The sequence below is a fragment of the Zalophus californianus genome, chromosome 8 (assembly GCF_009762305.2).
Source record: "Zalophus californianus isolate mZalCal1 chromosome 8, mZalCal1.pri.v2, whole genome shotgun sequence".
NCBI lineage: Eukaryota > Metazoa > Chordata > Mammalia > Carnivora > Otariidae > Zalophus > Zalophus californianus.
Window position 1 is genome coordinate 22,542,157 of NC_045602.1, and position 19,717 is coordinate 22,561,873.

At 46.8% G+C, this 19,717-nt stretch overlaps 2 protein-coding genes across 9 annotated transcripts in view; both read right to left on the reverse strand.

Moving 5' to 3' along the window:
- Positions 1–14,137, reverse strand: part of IFT172 (intraflagellar transport 172) — a 32,291-nt gene extending 18,154 nt beyond the window's left edge. For 6 of the 7 annotated variants that reach the window (XR_003524561.2, XM_027621239.2, XM_027621238.2 and 3 more), the window contains exons 1-16: positions 13,938–14,137; positions 11,278–11,421; positions 10,941–11,053; positions 10,461–10,500; positions 10,102–10,167; positions 9,816–9,895; positions 9,527–9,614; positions 8,427–8,641; positions 7,410–7,533; positions 6,923–7,018; positions 5,322–5,483; positions 4,898–4,951; positions 4,548–4,651; positions 4,286–4,371; positions 1,303–1,415; positions 336–503 (exon numbers count right to left, since the gene is read on the reverse strand). Coding sequence is in view for 6 of the 7 variants with exons in the window: in XM_027621239.2 (XP_027477040.2) it covers positions 336–503; positions 1,303–1,415; positions 4,286–4,371; positions 4,548–4,651; positions 4,898–4,951; positions 5,322–5,483; positions 6,923–7,018; positions 7,410–7,533; positions 8,427–8,641; positions 9,527–9,614; positions 9,816–9,895; positions 10,102–10,167; positions 10,461–10,500; positions 10,941–11,053; positions 11,278–11,421; positions 13,938–14,108 (1,824 nt within the window). In the remaining variant the exon portion in view is untranslated. Of the gene's footprint in view, positions 1–335; positions 504–1,302; positions 1,416–4,285; positions 4,372–4,547; positions 4,652–4,897; positions 4,952–5,321; positions 5,484–6,922; positions 7,019–7,409; positions 7,534–8,426; positions 8,642–9,526; positions 9,615–9,815; positions 9,896–10,101; positions 10,168–10,460; positions 10,501–10,940; positions 11,054–11,277; positions 11,422–12,961; positions 13,048–13,937 lie in introns of those variants that run through there. The other variant, XM_027621240.2, reaches the window with a different exon arrangement.
- A 1,810-nt stretch (positions 14,138–15,947) lies between these two features.
- FNDC4 (fibronectin type III domain containing 4) lies at positions 15,948–19,053 on the reverse strand. 2 transcript variants are annotated; one of them, XM_027624170.1, is made up of 7 exons: positions 18,658–19,052; positions 18,317–18,461; positions 18,122–18,237; positions 17,689–17,893; positions 17,155–17,244; positions 16,729–16,853; positions 16,105–16,563 (listed from the first exon to the last, which is right to left on the reverse strand). In XM_027624170.1, the coding sequence occupies exons 2-7, from the start codon at positions 18,399–18,401 to the stop codon at positions 16,528–16,530; spliced, it is 657 nt and encodes a 218-aa protein (XP_027479971.1). In that variant the 5' UTR covers positions 18,402–18,461; positions 18,658–19,052; the 3' UTR covers positions 16,105–16,527. The 2 variants fall into 2 exon arrangements, with proteins under 2 accessions (XP_027479970.1, XP_027479971.1); XM_027624169.1 differs by lacking the exon at positions 16,729–16,853 and having other exon boundaries at positions 15,948–16,563; positions 18,658–19,053.
- Between the last annotated feature and the right edge of the window lie 664 nt (positions 19,054–19,717).

Sequence of the window (19,717 nt, forward strand, 5' to 3'; positions counted from 1 at the left end):
TGACAACAGAGAATCCGCACACAGCAACTGACACAGAACTGCCCCTCCTAGGGGTGCTCTTCCAGCTTAAGAGAACTCACTATGACCTGGTGAATTCCCAGGGCCACTGTAACAGAGAGGCACGTTCCAAGGACCTAATGTAGTGTCAGGAATCTGAACAAGGATGGTTCTGGGACCTAGCCGACTGTGGGGAAGGATCGAAGCTTTATTTTGCCGACTCTATCACAGACATGATAGGTGGTGGGCCAAAGAAAACCAAATAACCTTTGGAGCTTCCTCAGGGCCCTGACTGATCAGTTTGCCACTATGGCTGAGGCACCCTGGTGTCGACGTACCCTAATAGAGGACGTGGTGACCCTCTCAGGTGCCTCAATGTTGTACCACACACACAAGCTGTTTCGGTTCTGAGCTACGAGCACATCACTTCCTGGGACCCACTGCACGTAGGAGCAGAAGTTGAGGATCATTGTCTTAGCGCAGCTTTCAATATCGTACAGATGTAACTGAAGTAAGAAGAGGAAGACAGCACAATTAGAAGGGGCTATGGGGTGTCCTCCGATCCTGACCATTTCTTTAATGGTGAAATGGGGCCAACTGACCCACCAGTCAGGCAGATGCTGAATTTCAAAGCTTACTAACCATCAACACTTGAAGTTTATGTTGACTTGGTATATCCTGACTCTGGCCAGTAAGAGATGACCAAGTGAGCAAAGAGCTACACCCAGAAATTTAAGTTAGGTGAAGGTCAGACTTTCATCCTTAAGAGTAACTCTGGGCCAGAGCTACCAGACTGGATTACAAAAGTAAGGCCACCAGGCACATTAAATGGTCTGGAAATTCGCGCAGTGAAAATGAAATAAAAATCACCAGATAGTCTCTTTGCCCTTGAGGCTGAGCTCTTTGGTGATACCATATTGAGGTCAGAGTCAATAAGGGGCTTGGGGGAGACTGTCCTTAAGCCAGCTTTAGTGCTGTCAGGTAAGTGTAGCTGAGGAACACTGGAACAGGTGTGGGTCAAGGCCAGCTAGGCATGTGGGGGGTGAGGCAGTTTCACGAGGGCAGAGACTTGTGAATAGTAAAATTCCCCTCTTGACTTTGGTGCCATCATGATACCATCTCCTTAGAGGTAATATAGGATGGGCTATGACAGCAGACACAATGTTGATTCTTCTGTGCCTTTTGCTGTGTTAATGGCATAGCGCACCAAGCAATTATGTCCCATCCTGCCCTCCCCCCCCCATCTCTGGTAGCAGGTACTAAGTACCACATCCTCTATGGACTACTCAATAGCTAAGGCCTTACACGAAGTTTCCGGTCCCTGAATAGAAGCTTGTGCCCAGTTTCATTAAGTTCCAGCCAATCCACACGGCTCTCGTGGCTGATGGTGCCAATGTTGTAGCCACCAATCAGATCCACTACAAAGTAAAGGAGACAGGGTTAAGGAGACAGATTCCACATAATCATATATAGGGCACGAGGCTGGCTGCCCAAGTCTTGCCTTCAATCATATGTTGAGCTTTAAGAATGTTGCATCAGTCTAGAGTATGAGGAATACGACATAATTTTGCTAAGATGCTTACAATACTAGATTTGTACTAGAACTGTAGAGGTTTTGTTTAACTCTGTAGTTAACTCAAAAGGTCTAGGTCCATCAGGAAATGTGATTCCTCTCTGGGACTCTTGGGGTTGTCTCATAGCAGGTCAGAACAGATCAGAGCAACTGGCTTCCGTTACTCACGAAATCCTCTGGAAGGCAGCACTGAGCACTTTAAGGAAGAGCCCCAATTCCAGCACACCCCTGAGAGAAAGCTGATGGATGAAATGACCTTGATGAACATATCTGCTCCAAGGAGTTACCTGCACTTTGAGTGCCTATGACGTCAGAGCACCAAGGGGCAAACAGTGGAGAAAGCACACAGACCAAAGAGGAGGAACCTCTGACTAGAGTTAGACTGAGTGTGCTAAGGATATTTCAGGTTGGTGTGAATTTTGTTGACAATGTAAGATATGCTCACACTTAGACCACTTAGGATTGGCTAGGGATGCTTTCAGGGAGTCTCTTGAACACAGCCCCTTCACAACTCTCATTTGTATACGTTACCAATGCGCAATGTCCTACCTTTGTCATACATGCTGAAGCTAAAGACCAAACACCAGCTAATGTCTACAACTGGGAAGACCAACTTAAAAATGAAATTTCCTTTAATTAAAAAGCAAAATGATAAAGCCATGTTTTAATGTCCCAATTTATAAGTAGAATCATAGAATACTAGAACTGTGGGGACCCTATTTCTGTGAACACCCTGAAATTATATACAAAATTATATGTTTATGTATTTTCTTCTGGGATATGATCTATGATTTTAATTAGATACTCAAAGGGGCCAGTAACCAAAAAAGGTTAAGAGAAGAACTCTGTCATTTTATATACTATTGAAGATGAGCCCTATGGAGTGTGGTGACTTGTCCAAAGTCTCACAGCTCATTATTGCCACTGGAACACGGGCCACCAGACTATATTATTTCCATTACAGACACTTACATTTCTGAGCTCAACAATCTGATATGAAATATAAAATTCATGAAATATAAAAGTATCCTAAGAATAGACCCATATGTATTTGGAAACTTGATTTATAAGAGGTGACATTACAAATTAGTGAGCACAGAATGGATTTCCAAAAAATTGTTAAATATGGAAAAAATTAAATATGATCCATACCCACAGATAAAAAGCAAACTTTAAAAATATTAAGATAGAGGAGGGAGTAGGAAACTTTTTCTTTTTTTAAAGTTTTATTTATTTAAGTAATCTCTGCACCCAACTTGGGGCTCAAACTCACGACCCTGAGATCAAGAGTCGCATGCTCCTCTGACTGAGCCAGCCAGGTGCCCCAGGGAAACTTTTTAAATGAGACCTCAAAAATCACAAACTGTGATTAAATGAACTACATTAAAATTAAAATTAAAAATGTCTGAACACTAAAAGAGGCTGACAAAATATCCTCAGTACAAATGACCATCAAAGGCTAGAAACACACATACATAGAACTCCTTCAAGTCAATAAGGAAAAGACAGCCTGGTTTTAAAAACAGGCAAGGAATAAGAACTGGCAATAAGCAGCAGAAGAAATCCAAGCGGCCAATAAACAAATGAGCAAACAAAAACTAATATGATGAGATATTATTTCACATACGTCAGAGTGAGCCAAATTATGAAGTCAAGCAATTTCAAGAATTGGAGAGGATGCAGAACACTGGGCCCTCCAACTGCTGGTGGGAATGTAAATTGGTACAATCTCTTTGGAGAGCAATTTGGAAATATTTAGTGAAATTGCAGATTTACCTCTTCTATGATTCAGCAGTTCCACTCTAGTTGTAAAACTTAGAGAACCGAAACACTGGAAACTGAAAAACCAACAACTTAAATGTCCCTCAGTAAGAGGAGAGATAAAAGATCCAAAGTAAATATAATGAAAGGTCAGGACATGATAGAACTAGGTATGAATATACAACTAATAATAGTATTAATAGCTAACATTTATTAAGTACTTATTATGTGCCAGACATTAGTCTAAGTGCTTTCCATATAAGGTAGGTGCTATTTTTATCCCCATTTTGTGGATGAGGAAATTGAGATACAGAAAAGTTAAGAAACTTACCTAAGATCACACGGGTATAATTACAGAAGTCAGGAGGCTTGACTCCAGATCCTTGCTCTTAACAAGTACACTATACAGATACACTATTCTCTATACTTTGTAGGGAATACTATGCTATTCTACATACATTTTTCTCTGCTTGAAACATTTCATGATACAGAGTTAACTATTAATATATAAAATAAGATTTATTTATGTGAACACTTGTGAAATTCAAATAAAGTTTGTCATCGGTGGCTACTAATGACAAACTCTACAGAAAATAAGTCCCCTTTCGGTTCAAACAGTCCATTATCCTATTAAGTCTAAACAGGAAAATTCATAACTTTACTAATGGTTCCTCTCTACAATTCACAATTTCCAGCCCTAAGATACATGCCCAGAGAACACAGATAATTATATGGACAGGCCGATATATGTAACAGTGTATCTGTATCTATAGAGCCAGATACAGACTCGCACACGTGGATTTGAACACTTCACATATCCTCTGTAAGAGCAGGGTCACAATTTACCTGGCACCTCTCAGATTCCTGGATTCTCCACCGTACACAATCCTGTGATATCGAAGCGTACTATAAACATCTGTTTTGTTATCAGAATTATGAGAGAGTCTTACTCACCTATGGCAATAGTCTTAATATCAACAAGATAAGCCAATTTCTTATTGTCTTCCATTCCTCGTTGACGCCTCTCATTAATACGGACACTGAAACATGAAGGGTGAGATAAGGCAGAATGGGCTTGGGCCACTGAGATGTTTATCAAGGGCCCCGAGGTACCATAGGGGATGAGGTTTTTAGATTAATCTTGAGGATACAGGAGTTAGAAGTTAAAAAGGAATTCTTTTGGGTTTCAAAAATTTAGAGAACCTTGTTGGGTTACCTGATGAGGTGGGGGTTCATGAATTCAGTACGTACAGAACCCAGGGTATCATTACTCCCATATTCCACCAGGGTTAGCTCTCCAGCATTGAAGATCATGCACACCTGGGGATGAATGGAACTGTCACGTGGTGGGAAGTTTGCATGAAGAAAGAGACCAACAGTAGTAGATGGAAGTGTCCTGTCAGTGCAAAGTGACTCCCACTTTTCTCTTTACTCTGTTCCTGTGCCTATCTCACTCTCCCTTCTTTATCTGCTCTCTCCTCAACCCCTTGCCACTTGCCATCCTTCCAACATAGGAGCTAGAAGGAGATTTATTGAGACGGTGATGGTTAATCAAGCTCTACTCACATTTTCATTTTCAAAGAAATACTTCTCATTGCCACCAGATCCCTGCCAAGCTACCTGTAAAGGAGGGAGAAGACATAAGGAACAATGTGGATAAGTATCCAAGACAACGCTGAAAGAGACAGGGTAGGAGGCAGAGAGATTGACTTTAGGAAGGCCTTGATGTTGCACAAAAGAGGTGCTATGTCAGATTCTGCCCTAGGTTTCTAGGTTTCTGAGAGATGGTGTAAAAACAGTCCAACAGTGGGGGTTCACATTCCAGGATTCTAAACCTCTGGGGTCTCACTCCCAGGTCCACCAACTCCCCAACACCAGAACACCAGCATGTTAGAGCTTTCCTCAGAGATCTCCCCCCTAGGGACCCTGGCTCCCCTGAAGTAGCAACACAAGATGCTCCACTCCCCGCCCCTCCATTTGTGGTTCCTACCTCACTAAGGCGATTAGTGTTCAGGTCCCCCAGCAGCAGCGTGTCTGATGTGTGGGCCACCAGGTAACGTTCCTTTCCCAGGATTTTCACCTCTTCCACCTCATAGCCATAGTGTGACTTGAGTACCACTCGGGTCCCCGATGACAGGTTCTTCACAATCACCTTGATAAGGTACAAGTCTGAGCTCCCCGAGGCTTTCCCCAACCCAAAAGAGGGGTGAACATGCCGTGCCCCCTACCCACCTCCACAGTGTTAAACAAAGCTAGTATCTTGTTTCCTCACCTAGCCTAGGCTATTGTTGGTAAAAATGACACCCCATATTCACGTAGTGCTTTACTATTTATGAAATGCTTTCAAAGATGATCTCTTTCAATGCTCATAATACATAATACATACAAAGTAAAACCACTTTCTTTACATTCCTGTATCTCTTGTGAAAATCTTTGTGATGACTTTAACCATGGTGTACTATACCGTCATTTCATATACCCATCTCCTTAGCTAGAATGATCTTGATTAAGGGACCGTATAAAACAGGTAATTATCTCTGTATTCTCAATACCTAACAGTGCTCATGCATAGAGAATGGACAGAAAATGAAAGAATGGGGTGCCTGGCTGGCTCAGTCAGAGGAGCATGCAACTCTTGATCTCAGTTGAGGGTTTGAGCCCCATGTTGGGTGTAGAGATTACTTAAAAATAAAATCTTAAAAAAAAGAGGGGGCACCTAGGTGGTTCAGTTGGTTAAGCATCTGCCTTCGGTTCAGGTCATGATCTTGGGGTCCTGGGAGCCCCACTTCTGAGTATGTCGGGAGCAGGGAGCCCGTTACTCCCTCTCCCTCTGCCCCTCCCCCCGCTCCTGCACCTGTGCTCTCTCTCTCAAATAAGTAAACAAAATCTGAAAAAAAAGACAAAAAGAATGAAGGGACCAATGAATAATAAATAAATGGAAGGGAAAGAGGACAGAGATAGATAAAAGAGAAAAGTGGGCTCAGGAACTAAGAAATTACCTTGCAATGTCATACACAGTGATTTCAGAGGCCCTAAAGCAATGTTATGCACCCGCGTAATCCGAAACTCCCCAGTTGACAGCATACAGGTAGTAAAGTTTTTTCTGTTTTGCTTTGTTTTTGTTTTTTTGGGTTTTTTTGTTTTTGTTTTTTTTTTAGAGAGGGATGGGGATAGGGGTTAGGGCAGAGGGGGAGGGAGAGACAGTATCTTAAGCAAGTTCCACACCCAGTGCAAAGCCCGACATGGGGCTTCATCTCACAAGCCTGATCATGACCTGAGCTGAAATCAAAGAGTCCAGCGCTTAACTGACTGAGCCACCTAGGCGCCCCAGGTAATGAAGTTTTAAACCAGGACGTTGTAAGCGGCGATCTCTGTACCCCTTAAGTCTGGCATTTAAATTTTTTCTTACAATAAGCTGGAAATGCTACAGCAGGAAAGTTGCCAAAGAGTTGCCCAATACACTCTGTTCTCCAGAACAGCGCTGCCAGGGGTTAAATTTGACACTGTGGCTGTGTCCAGAAGGTAGGAAAGCATCACAAGGATGAATGAGCGCTGGCAAGATCTTGGTGCAGCAGGCTATCAGCTGCTTACCTGGCTAGGTCCCACATACGTCAACTCAAACTTATTCTTGTAAATGCTCCTCCGGAGGCAGCAGTCAAACTGTTCCACTCCACCACAGAGTGTGCCCTAGAAAGGAAAGTGACAGCATAAAAGGTAACAGGCATGGGGAGGATATCTAGAGAAGCCCTCAAAACCTCGGTTCTAGAATCTAGAGAAGGGTTGGCAGTAAAAGGGCTGGCAGTTTTGGGAAGTACCAGATGGAAAGAGATGGCAATCACAGGACGCAAGGATGATGATGGGATGAAAGGGAGAAATCAGCCCTGCCTACAGAATTGTCTCTTTTGTCTTCCAATAAAGTGCAAATTTCTCTTTCCTGCCTTTAACATCCTATTTTTAGGTTGGAGTCAAAAGGGAAGAGATTCTCTAGTTTCAGGGGACAGTGCTTTAGGATAAGTCTGGATATTTCCTAGTTTGGAGAAAGTCACCCATGCAGAAAGGGATTACTAGTAAAACACACCGCACAGAGTCGTGAGCCATCCCGTTTCCAGGCCAAGGCAGTGACGGTGTATAAGTTGGCAATCTCCTTGGGCTTTGCTTCTTCCCAGATGCTTCTTCGAGGGCTCCAGTTGAGCACCCTAAGTCTGAAATTAATTAAGTAGGTGGCTTTTAGAAGCGATGGAGGCTGAGCAAAAGAGTGGAAATGGGTGGGGAATTGAAGGCAATGAGTTTTGCTGTGTTATAGAAGAAAGGAAGTAAAAGAGAACACACGACCTAGGGAATCTCATAGGAGGGGACAAAAAGATTCAGAGAAGGAAGTTGGAAAAATCAAGCCAAAAGTAAAATGGGGTGAGAGTGATGGGAGTGGAGAAAATAAAAAGAGATCATGACTGGTGAGAAAAATGAGCTATTAGCAATAGAGAAATAAGGAAAAAGAAAAGAGAAATGGTAGGAACCAGAGGAAAAGGAAGGAAGAGACCCACACGAGAGTGAAGGGGGTACAAGGACAGGGTGGACAAGGCCCAGGTGGGGGCCCAGGTCCTAGCTGTTTGTTTACTGTCCGTCACCCACCCATCGCTCCACTCATTCCTTCCTTCACCAAACCTTCAAGCGTATAGGATGTACTACATGCTACTTTAGGCACTGGAGACTAAAAAAAAATGAATAGGCCCTCTTTCTCAAGGGCGTTTCAATTTAGCCAGGTAGCTATAAATACCAAAGTGTAATATAATGTGACAAACCCTGAGCCAGTGGTCTGAAAAGAGGCGATGGTAATACAAAGAGAGTGGAGACGAATTCCACTGCGGAGTCCCAGGGAGAGGCACGGAGACACAAAATCCTGGTGCATTCTGGAACTGCCAGAGTGCCAACGGATGGTGGGAGCAGGAAGAGGGAAGTGCGTGAATTAAAACCCGAGGACCTCTTTCAACATATACTTGCTTCTCATCCAGTCTCCCACTCTGCTTGAGATGAACTGGGCTACGGCAGAGTGTACACAGGGAAAGTAGGCAGAAGATGCCCGTGGAGAGGGACCCACCTGTCATAACTTCCCAACACAACAGACTGGCCCCCGGGACTTGCAGCAGCTGTGGTGAACTCCCGCTCCTGAGGGTCACGGCTGTAATCAAAAGTTTGTAGCACATGGCCTTCCTTTCCATAGGCCACAATTCTCCGATCACAGCCTGCAGCCACGATGCTGTTGGTTGCCCAAGCCAAGGCATAGGGTGGGCATGGGTGGTTAACCAACTTCCCCTAAGACAGAAGAGAGGCTTTCAATCACTCGGACTCTGACACCTCCAGCCGGGAACTTCTCCTTTCTAGCCCCTGACACACTCACTCTGACCATCCCACTCTGTATAAATCGTCCTCCCAACGTCTTCCCACCCCAACACATCCTAATCTGGAGGACTGCACAAACTGTCTTTCTCTTTTATACTCTCACACACGTATGTATCACATACGTACACACTTACTGACATTGTGCTCAAGAGGAAACCTCAAAATACTTTTATGTTGGAGTTCTTTAATACTACTACACATTAACTAACCCTGGGTAGGCCCACAGGGAGCATATGACTCTTTCTTTTTAGGGTAAATAAATTTAATTATTACACGAGTAATTCTTTTTTTAAAGTTTTAGTTATTTAAGTAATCTCTGCACTCAGCGTGGGGCTCGAAGTCATAACCCTGAGATCAAGAGTCACATGCTCCACTAACTGAGCCAGCCATGTGCCCCTATACAAGTAATTCTTAATGTAAGTTATTCAAACAATAGAGAATTATACAAAGTAAAACATGAACATTGCTTTTATCTCCCATCTTTTTCCCTTTTCCCTCTCGAGAGCAAATGACTTTTTTTCCCATGAATTTATACATATAAATATACTTTTTCCATAGATGAGAATAATTTTCACTTTCCCTTACTCTCAGAATCCTTTCCACTTGATTTCCCTTTACCCACAAATATTAAGCTCTGGCCTTAATACAAATTCTCTCTGTGGCTGCATCCAAATGTGCCTCTCTCTCTCTCTCTCTCCTTTAGCCGCTTCCCCCAGCACCTCAATCTTAACGTTCAACCTCCTCTAGGAGGGATTTTGGGTTTCCTTACCCCCATCCCACAGCATCCTTTAGTCATACCTGTGACTCTCCAGAGCCTTCATCATCAAAGAAATACCTAACAATGGTACCATCTGCATGACCAGAGAGAATTCCTTTCCCAGAGCAACTATAAAAGGGGAAGGGGGAGAGGAGGAAAGATATTATTCTGTCTCACCAAGAAATCCCCCTTCTCTGTCAAACACTACCCTACCTGGGCTCCTTGCTACCAGTCCTCCCCATCTTCCATATTCTGGTCTCCCAGTCCCAACATTCCCATCGCTTCCTTCCTACATTTCCAAGCTCCTGGGATATGCTCTTCCTTACTCACTTTGTCGTCAGTGATACCACATAAGAATCTGTCCCATAGACGGTAGATGATTTATTAGTTTTAGTGTTTGCTAAACGAACCTGAAAATGGGAAAATGGATACAAATCTGGTTAAGCTACTTTCAATCCCACCCAGATCCTAAGGAAAAAGAAATACAAAAAACTGGTCCTTCTGTTTTCTCCCCTAACATACAATTTGACCCTAAGGGAGAAGTTTAACCATATTTCTCTCTCCAGAACCATTACCCCCACCCAAAAGCTCTCCTGTGTTTCTCTTCCTCCTTTACCTTCCCTTCAGCCAGTCCAAAGACAATGATGTACTCTGCTGGCCACTGCAGACACGTGACAGCACTCTGTAAAGAGGAAATCATGAAAAGGATAACCCTGTCCATGTAGCCTAGCACATTTATAACAAACTGAACCCCCCGCCACAGGCCACCACCCCAGTCGCCTATAGCAGAGGAGAGGACATGACTGGGCTCAAGGAAGAAAGCAGATGAGGATGAGCAGCAAGGCAGTACCATCTTTGCAGCTGGAAAGGTCAGATTCACATGTTAAAAAATGCAACTCCTGGTTACATTTATAAGTAGATATATTGATACATGTTTGTTCATCCTAATCTCCCAGGGACAGGTCTGAAGTTTACCGTCTGGATGAATTTGTTACAGATGACTTTCTTGTCACCCCTGCCAAATAAAAGGAGGGAAAGCATATTAAAAACACTTTCAGAAACAAATTGTCACACATGATGCTGGGGGAAGGGAAGAAAGAACAGATACCTTCCCTGCCCCCTCTAGTGTTTCCTACCATTCCACAGGAGCCCTGAAAAGAGGCATAAAACAGAGCCTAAACAGCTTTGGAACAGTAACAAAGAGGCTGTATCACCAAGGGCTCCCGAACCTCAAAGGGTCTCATGTTGACCTTAGGCTGATTCCACCAGGGATGGTATCTCAGAGCACATGGGGCAGGCAAAGGTAGGGAAGCAGCATCTGACTCTGGAAGGCCTTTGCTTTCCATGTCCCAGCCTGGACCATCATCTTCTCTACTACCCCTTTCCTAGGGAGGCATTTCTTCCTGCCTTCCCCTTCTTTTCCAGGTCACCCCATCTCCCAGTCTCTATCCTCACCAATCTTCTCCAATCTTGTACACGTAGATGATGTTGTCGGTCTGTCCTATGGCAATTTTAGTGGAATCAGGAGAAAAAGCCATGCCTTTCACCATATAGCTCTTCCTGCCATACTAGGAGTTAAAAGAAAGAAAAGAAAAAGAGGTAATGAGTACACATGAAAGAGAGAAGAGAAGAAAAGGTGTATGTGTGACTGTAATGGGCTTGAGGGATTTATCCTGAGAAAAGAAGGGCCAGGCCATTTCCTATGCCGTTGGCTGGGGAAGTTGGTTAGGAAGTTTTCCAGATTCGTGAGGTCCCATCAACAGATTAAGTACACACAGAGTACTCTCTTCACCTTCATGTCAGCTGGTTTGGTGGAGAATTTATCTCTCCGCTCCCCATGCTCATCGTATAGCAACACCACTCGGTCCACTGTGCAGACAGCAAATTTGGCATTGTTCTGGGACCAAGCCATGCAGGTCACCTTTGCAGCTCCATCCTGCAGAGGCAGCGGGGGCAAAAATAAACCCAGGTGTTTGTCCAGAATGACAAAAGCATTCCTAGTTCCTTTAGCTCTAGTGTGACTTTGGTCAATTTCCCCCATGATAGTCCTTAAAACAAAGAGATGCCTGTGATGTATCCTGGTCTCCAAGCCTATAAAACCCTGGATCAGGAGAATAAGGTGCTTTAGAAACCCATAATGCAAATACACTAAGAGGTGACATGCTGAATCAACTGTACCAATGTGCCCCTGCAATGGCCTTGCTCCCTCATATCCCAGGACTGCGAATGAAATAAATTCAATTGGTCCGATAAGTTTTTTTAAAATAGGTTTTGGTCTTTAGCCATTCATTCAATATTTTTTGAATACCTTATTGAGAAAGGCACATGGCCAAGGGCTGAGAGGGAGACAAAGAGAGAAATATGGTCCCTGCCCCAGGCTAATATGATGGTACGAAAACAGGAAAAATCCCATTAGAAAGGCACATACAAGCACGATAACAGTTTGGAGAAGCCCGAGATAATTTTATGTTTAACTCATCAACTTTAAGCTTTGAAGAATGGATGCAGTTAAATGGGGGGAATTACCCGAGGTAGAAGGAATTACAGGAGCAAAGGCACGTCTGGTCAAGAAACAGTGATTTAATTTAGCTGAAACTATCTTGCAAACAGAACAGAAGAGGTAAGGCAGGAAAAAGTGAGGCCAGCTCAAGAAAGATCTGTGAAATTTGGCCAAGGAGTTTGGGCTTATTTGATAGGAAAGGGAGAGACAGTGAAAGTTCCAGAATGGGGAGTAAGACAATCAGAGTTGAGACTTAGGATGAAAATGCCACCTGGTTAGTTTTTTTATTTTTTTCCCCCCAAAACTATGCAACTGCTCAGAAGCCCAATTTAGAAGTGATTGTCTCCCAATGAATTATTCTTTCCACATCTGTCCACCACCAGCCCTGGTCCTCAATGGTTCTGCACTAAGGACTTCCCTCCTTGAGATAAAACATTTAGCTTCTCCTCCAATTGTGTGATTAATTACTTGGGCTCTAGAGCTCTGGTTTCAAACTTTGTTACTTTTCACTCCTAACCCACCTACCTCCAAAGTCAGAAGTTTAAAAAAAAAAAAAAAAGCCCTCTTTTTTATCATCAAAATCCTCAGAGTCAGAAAATAGCCATACCACCACCTTTACCACCCTCCAACTCTTGATTAAATTAGGTTCGAAGGGCTGAGGGCTCCTTCAATAACCATTGCTCATCATCTTCCTTCATCATTTTGCCAATCCTGGGCGTTCGCCCTTCCCTGCATTATGACATCTTATTTTCAAAGACTGAAGGAGGTTTTCATTTCCAATTATTCCATTAGGGTAAAGGAATTTTAAAATACAGTTTCGGGGGCAATGAGCACATCTCTCTTTTGTTCTAATTTCCCTCTATTCTCCTAATGCCACATCCTCTGTGAAGCCTTCCTGATTCCTCACAGCACTGTCGTGAGGATTAAATGGGGTAGGGAATAGAATAACAAAAGCTAAACTTTAACAAGATCTTACCATAGACTAGGCATTTTGATAAGTGCTTGATATGCTTTCTCCTTTTACTTCATAACGCAGAGACAGATGCCATTATTATGCATATTTTACAAATTGGGGACCTGAGGTTCAGAAAAGTTAATTTGCTCAAGTTTACAAACACAGTCTATAAGTGGCAGAACCAAGATTTAAATCCACATGTCTGACTCCACAAACTACAATCCTAACTACTTAACTTATGCTGCTTTACTACGTATGAAACATTCACTATGGCAGATATTGTAATTAGCTTTGTATGAGTTTGTTCTTTGAATTTTGAGTGTTCTCCTCTCTTGTCTATCAGTTTTTACGCTGCTTTTCAGTTTGCAATGGCCTTTGTGTACATGACTTCCTTTAACTCTTCCTCCAGACCCCCTCAGGTTGCTATTATTGTTAGACCCCTTCAGGTTGTTATTATTGTTACTTCCATTTTCCAAATGAAGCAGTTGGGTGAGCGCTCAGAGAGACTGTGTGACAAGGGCTACAATCAGCGGTACTGGATCATTTACTTAAAGTAGAGCTGGCACTAGGACTTGGAATGCTGGTCTCCGAGCTCCAAAACCCAGCCTTTCTTTAGCATGGTTCCTCCCCCAGTGCCCAGCCTCTTCTGAATCTGCGATCTTCATCATTAGAACGAACGTGAGGTCTTCTGCACTCCCTCTTTGGGGCTTGCACCTAAAGCGCTTGTTTATTTGGGTGCAGACTTAGGTTCGTTTACATGTGCGCCCAGCACGGGGCCTCGTACACAACTGATGTTAAATGAGACGGAATGAAAGCTACCGCGGTTAGCGGTCGGTCTCAACTACTGCACACTATAGACCGAGCACAGTCCCACCATCTCTAGAACCTTCAGTCTTCCGCATAACAGGAGGCGCTCAACATCATGAAATTTCAGTTCCCCCACTTTTCTTGGAACGTTAAGGCGGGCGGGGTTGGGAAGAGGCACGCAACTCCTCACCTGAGGGCTCAGCAGGGTTCTCAGGTGCTTCAACTGCATGACGAACACCTGTCTCTCAGATGCCACCAGGCAGCGACAACTCCCGTGGTTACCTGGACAACCCGCCACGCAGCCGCAGCGACTGCCGCTGACGCAGACGCGACCAGAGCGCAACACACTTCGCAAGGTCATCACGTAAGCTTCGCTGCGAAGCAAACAGGACGTGCGCAGGCGCAGTGAGGTCTGGGGCGGGACCCCGAGAGGACGGGAATCCTTTCCTCAACCAATCCTGTCGTTGTCTGCAAACCCAAGCTCGAGCCACGCCCACAAGCCCTCCGCAAACTCGAGGTCGTACGTAATCGCGGTCTTTCTCGCGCCTTGAGGCGAGTGAAATGTGGCTGTGTGGCTGAATGCGTTCTTTTAATCCTCACAACCCTGGAGGAAAGCAGGGCAGTTGCTTTCATACGTTTTGCCGCGGACGGAATTGAACCCAGAGAGGTTATATGATTTGCACGGGATCACAAGGCTAATAATGATAGCTAACTGAATACTCAGTATGCGTCTGCCAGGTACTGTGCAAAGGGTCGTATATGCATTATTTCATTTAATCTCAGAGACACCTTTTGAAAGGGATGGCATTATTAGTCCCATTTTACATACCAGAAGACTCAGGATTAGAAGGGTCACTTACCCAAACTAACAGTCAGTAAAGGATGTAAATGGGATTCAACCCAGAGCTGGTGCGTTTAAACAGCCTTTATATTCGTTCTGAACTCTTAGCTCCCGATCTCCATGCCATGCTTCTATACTCCATGCCACTTCCATCCCAAGAACTGAAGTGTCCAGAGTCAGAGATGAGTGTTTCGGAACCAGTGGCCAGTGAGAGGTACTACTTCAGAATTGGGTAGCAGTGGGTTAAAGATTGCTGCCCAGATCGGGATGCTTTTATGGTTCAGGGCAAAGGGCAAACTGGAGCTTGGCTCACCTGATAGGGTAGGGTTAAGTCTTGTGATACCTGGGGTTGGAGCTTGGTTAAGTAGCAAGGATATTGACTTCTTGATCTGTTTGGATTGGGGTCCCTTTCAGAATTATTGGTCTAAATTCTTGTAACATACCAGAGAGACTGAGATGGAGAAAAGGAGAGTTATTCGTGCACCTCCTCTGGAAAGATCCAAAGTTGAGAAGACCTATAATTCTCCAGAAAGTGTAGCATATGCTGTCCAGAGTTAGGGTTCTACAGCTTTTCCCCCACAGTGGTTGCAAATGTCAGCAGGTATTTCTCTCACCCACACCATCACACCCCCCACCTTGGAATTTAGGAAAGAGTAGAGGAAAGCCTCTATTTTCACAACAAACAAGTAGCCCCAGAGCCCAAAGTATGTCTTTGACAGGGGAGTTCCAACCCCTCAGTTTTATTTCCATAATCCTCCTCTGGATATAGTGGCAGAGAGTGAATATAAACTCATTTACACCTTACAGTTATTATTGGCTTGGACCGAATGAACAGAGACAGAGACAGAGACAAAAGGAAAAGCAAGGGCAGGTAAGACTAGGTACGGGAATGCTCAGGATAGGAGCACATGGCACTGAAGGATCCATTAGTGTAGTGCTCTTGCATTTGTCCCAAGACACTGTTCAGTCCTTTTCTGGAAATTAACTCAAGGTTGATGGAGGAGTCAGAGAAATAAATGGTGAAGAGCTTGGGTGTCAATGTGGGCAGTGAACATAAAAAGGTTACCGGCCCCTCTCATGTGGTATAATCTTCGTTTCCACTGCTGCAAGGGAATTTATATCCCTCCTTCTTTTCTTTCTCCCCCTTCTCACTGAACAAAACAAAAGGAACTAGGGCTCGAGTTTTCTACACTCATTTCTGGCCTCTCCCCACCCATTCTAGGCTAGAGAATTAAAACAAACACCTTAAAATAATGAGAGTGCTCCTGTCGAGTTGGTGGTGGTGTGAGAGACCCTTGTCAGAGGACAGACAGTGGGGAAATGTCTTCAGCATACTATATAGTATACCATACAGTCAGCTTCAGTTTGTCCAAGAACCTTTATTGGAAAAATGTCCAAGGGGTGAGATCACCAGCAGCTGGAGGGGCTACCAGGTGAGAGGGGGAGCACCTGAGGCTCCATGGAAGACACTGGAGTAGTGCAGTGCAGCATCTGCCTCCAGACCCAGACAATTCCTTTTAATTGCTGGGGGGAGGGGAAGTAGCCAAAGAAACACCCCTCTCTGAGACCCAGAGGCAAGATGTGGGGGCAGCTGGGGATGCCAAGAGTCCTGATGCAGGTGGAATGGGGGCCCCATTTGAGACCTAGTGGGATATGGTTGAACAAGTGACTCTCCCCTGGACCTGGGGGATGGAAGGACATATCCTATCTGATAGCCATTCCCCAGGTCCAGGGGCACAGACCCTAAGAGACCTACCTTCTGGCCCTGCTCACAGTGGAAAGAGGACGGGTACCAGGCCTGAGATTGTGGGAGTGTCATTACCCTCTAGGAAACTGTGGGATCCTTCAGTCCTGGGCAGATCACCATCTGAGGCACTCCCTGACCCTATCCCCATCCCCAGGGTGTTAGTGCATCTGTTTTCTCGTTCTGTTTCTTCACTCATACATCGATGGTGTTGATGGATGATGACTTTTTCTGTAAAAGAAAATGGCTTGAGTCTCTAATTTCAGGAAGGTAAGAGCCTCCTCCATCCCAAATATCCATTTTCCCTCATTTCCTGCCCCTCTTTGGCCTTCTCCCCTTCCCTGACTGCTCCTAGAAGCAAAATCACCATTCCCTCCCTCACTGACCCCACATCACCTGTCTTGTCCCTACTGGCCTTCCCTGAGGACTCTGTTCCGGCCCCTTCCCCTTCTCCTTGGGGTTGTTGTTGGAGTCGTTGTCCTTGATGATATCATACTGACGGCAGAATAGCCCAATTACAGCTGAAACACAACAATACAATCTGCACCTTGATCTTGACCTCCCCACTCACAGCCTTGAAGGGCAGTGAGATACCCACACAGTTTCTAGAAAATCTGAGAAAACCCTTGAATTCCTGGTGTTCATGTGTGAGCATCACCCTCCTAACCTTCCTCTCCTCAAACTTCTGCTCACCCCACTCCACTAAGCATCTCCCTGCTCCATTTCCCTCCCTGCCTTTTCTTCCGACAACCTTCAGCATCTCCCACCTTCACTGAGCCCTGCTCCCCCAAACCTCGGTCCCCCATCCAGCTGCTCACTCACCGGCCCACATGAGCAACACCACCACAATGATGACCACTTCCCCCGTCTGCAGTGGTCGCTCTCCATCCAGACCCTCCACTGTGATGTCACCTGAGAAGGAGGAGATAGACCCCAGGTTATGGGGAGCGGCCACAAAGCTCTTCTATGCAGACAGGTAAGGATGGAGAGTCTGGGGCCAGGGTTGCCCCTGGAAGCCCTTCTCTAGGAAGCTGTTGGTGAACGGGTAGTTAGAGACCAAAAAGCAGGAAGGCTGCGGGCGAGTATTCACGCAGGCTGCTGCGGCTGGGAACTGAGGGTGGGTAAAAGGAAGCTTAAAAGCCCTTCTCCCAAACGATTCATTATCAGCCTGTTTATACCCAGTCCCCTGCCAACCTTTTTCCTTCGTTTCTTGGCAGTATGATGGATTAAATCATCCTTTTATTCATCTGAGCTAGACTGTGGCTTGTTTGTCGGAAGTAAACAAGAGGCTAAAGGCCAGGTGAAAAGCCAGAGAATCCAAAACTTTCGGGAGTGGAGAATAGCTGAGACCCTCACCTGGGCTTGAGCTGTTTGAGGGTAGCCGGTCAGAACCCTTGAGAGTTCGGAAGTGCACCCGAGGCCCTGGGGGGCTCTCTCCCCGAAGGCCGATGCTCCTGACCTGCACTGTGTAGTCGCTGTCTTCGGCCAGGCCCCAGAGGGCACAGGCCCGCGTGGTGGTGTTCACCTCCCGGATCACACGCTGCCCAGGGCCATTCTGTCGCTGTGGGGAGATGATGGGACAGGAAGGCAGTCTCACACCAGTCCCAGGACTCTTGAACCTCCAAGCACTCCACGGAGTAGGATGAAAAGGGCAGCTTGAGCCAGGGAACACCAGCTCCCAAACTCCCCCACCACTGGGAGGGGAGCTTAGGTCTGGGGTGGGGGGTAACTGAAGGAATGTTCAGAGATCCAAGGACACAGGTTGAGGGAACAGAAGGGTGATTCATACTTGCTGGGAAATGGAGTAGCCAATGACGATGTTGCCTTCTGGGACGTCCCAGGACACAGTGGCCGAGTTGGCTCTGAGGTGAGTGACTGTCACATTCACAGGAGAGGGAGGCCGGTCTGTGGGTGCCAGAGTGAACAGGTTAACAGGTTCCATCCACGGACTAGCTCTGGTTAACCCCACTACCCCTTTACTCACCTGCTCGCACAAAGCCCAGGTCACAACTGACCAGCAGGAGGACCGTGGGGCTTAAATATGGGGATAGGGGCATCAGCGAAGCCATGGTCCCCACCGAGTCCGCTGGGAGGCACTGGGGCTTCCGCTTAACATCCAGGCGGGGCTCCTGGAGGTAGCAGGAGTTGTGGGGGGTGGGGGTGGGGGTGGGGGTCAAGTACTGCCCAGAACGCACGGGTGGCAGCAGCTCTCCCGGGCTCCCCACCGCCCACAGCAGCCCCGGAGCCCCCCTTCTCCCCACGCCTTCCCCGCCCCCGCATCACCCGGGCGTCCCCAGTGCGCGGCTCTGCCCGGCCCACACCCACCTCCGCCGGTCCTCGCGGTCGGTCAGGCCTCGCGGGGCTGCACGGTGCCCAGAGGGCGGCCCATCGCCCGACTCCGTGGCGCTGCCCCTACCCCATCCCGGCGCAGGCCCGGCGCGGCGGGCAGCGCGGGACCGAGCTGCGGGCAGAGGGCAGGCGGAGGCGTAGCGGGAGCGGGCCGCGGGGCTGCGGGGGGCCCCCAGAGCTCGGACGGGCCGCGCAGTCTGTCCCTGAGCAGGGGGCGGTGCCGGCGCGGCCTGGCCGCTGGCCTGAGTCCCGGTGCGGAAGGCAGTGCGGCTGCTCCGCCGGCCCCTGCAGCGGGATGTGACCGTCCCGGCCAGCCAGCCGCCGCCTTCTGCAGAGCTGGCCCGGCTCGCTCAGCCGCAGCCCGACCGGGACGTGCCGGCCTGCCCCGCCCCGCTGGGGTTCTCGCCGCCGTCATCCCCCTCCCCGCCCCCCCCCCCCCGCCCCGACCCGACCCGGTTCTCCCGGGGCTCCTCCCACGACCCTCCCATTGGCGGCCTCCCGGGTCTCCTTGCCTCTGATCCCGGCTGGGTCCAAAGAGCCTGCGGGGGCGTGGGGAGAGGCGCAGGTGCGAGGGTCTCGGGCACCTGGGAGCGCCCCCCCCCCCCACTCCCCGGGTGGAATTCGCCAAGTTGGGAGGAGGAATTCCAACCCCCCCTGCGGGAGGGGACAGAGCGGCGGCGATAATTGTTTTAACAATCTCCTACTTGTACACTGCGTCAGCTTTTAAATCTCTTCCCCATTCATAATCTGATATTGATTCTCTTCGCTTTCATTCATTCTTTAATTTATTAAACAAATATTTATTGAGCGTCACCTATGTGTCTGGGCATGTGAAGAGCTGGAGATACAGCGATTAAGACGGCTGGGTTTATAGGGGGAAATCTAAAGAGCAGGGACCTATGGTTCTTGTCTTAGCTCTGCCACTTACTGCCTGGCGTGGAGAAATTGGTCATCTAAGTGTCAGGTTTCCTAAAATCAGAGCGTCCAGAAACTCATAGGGCTTTTGGCAGGATCCAATGAGACAATGTTGGGGAAT

Excerpts from the sequence above, each read along its gene's own strand:
- FNDC4 (XM_027624169.1), bottom strand. The coding sequence starts at position 18,401 with ATGGCTTCGCTGATGCCCCTATCCCCATATTTAAGCCCCACGGTCCTC. Across the intron at positions 17,894-18,121 it reads GCTACTCCATTTCCCAGCAA|CGACAGAATGGCCCTGGGCA; the intron begins GTATGAATCACC and ends ATCTCCCCACAG. Across the intron at positions 17,245-17,688 it reads CTCAAACAGCTCAAGCCCAG|GTGACATCACAGTGGAGGGT; the intron begins GTGAGGGTCTCA and ends CCTCCTTCTCAG.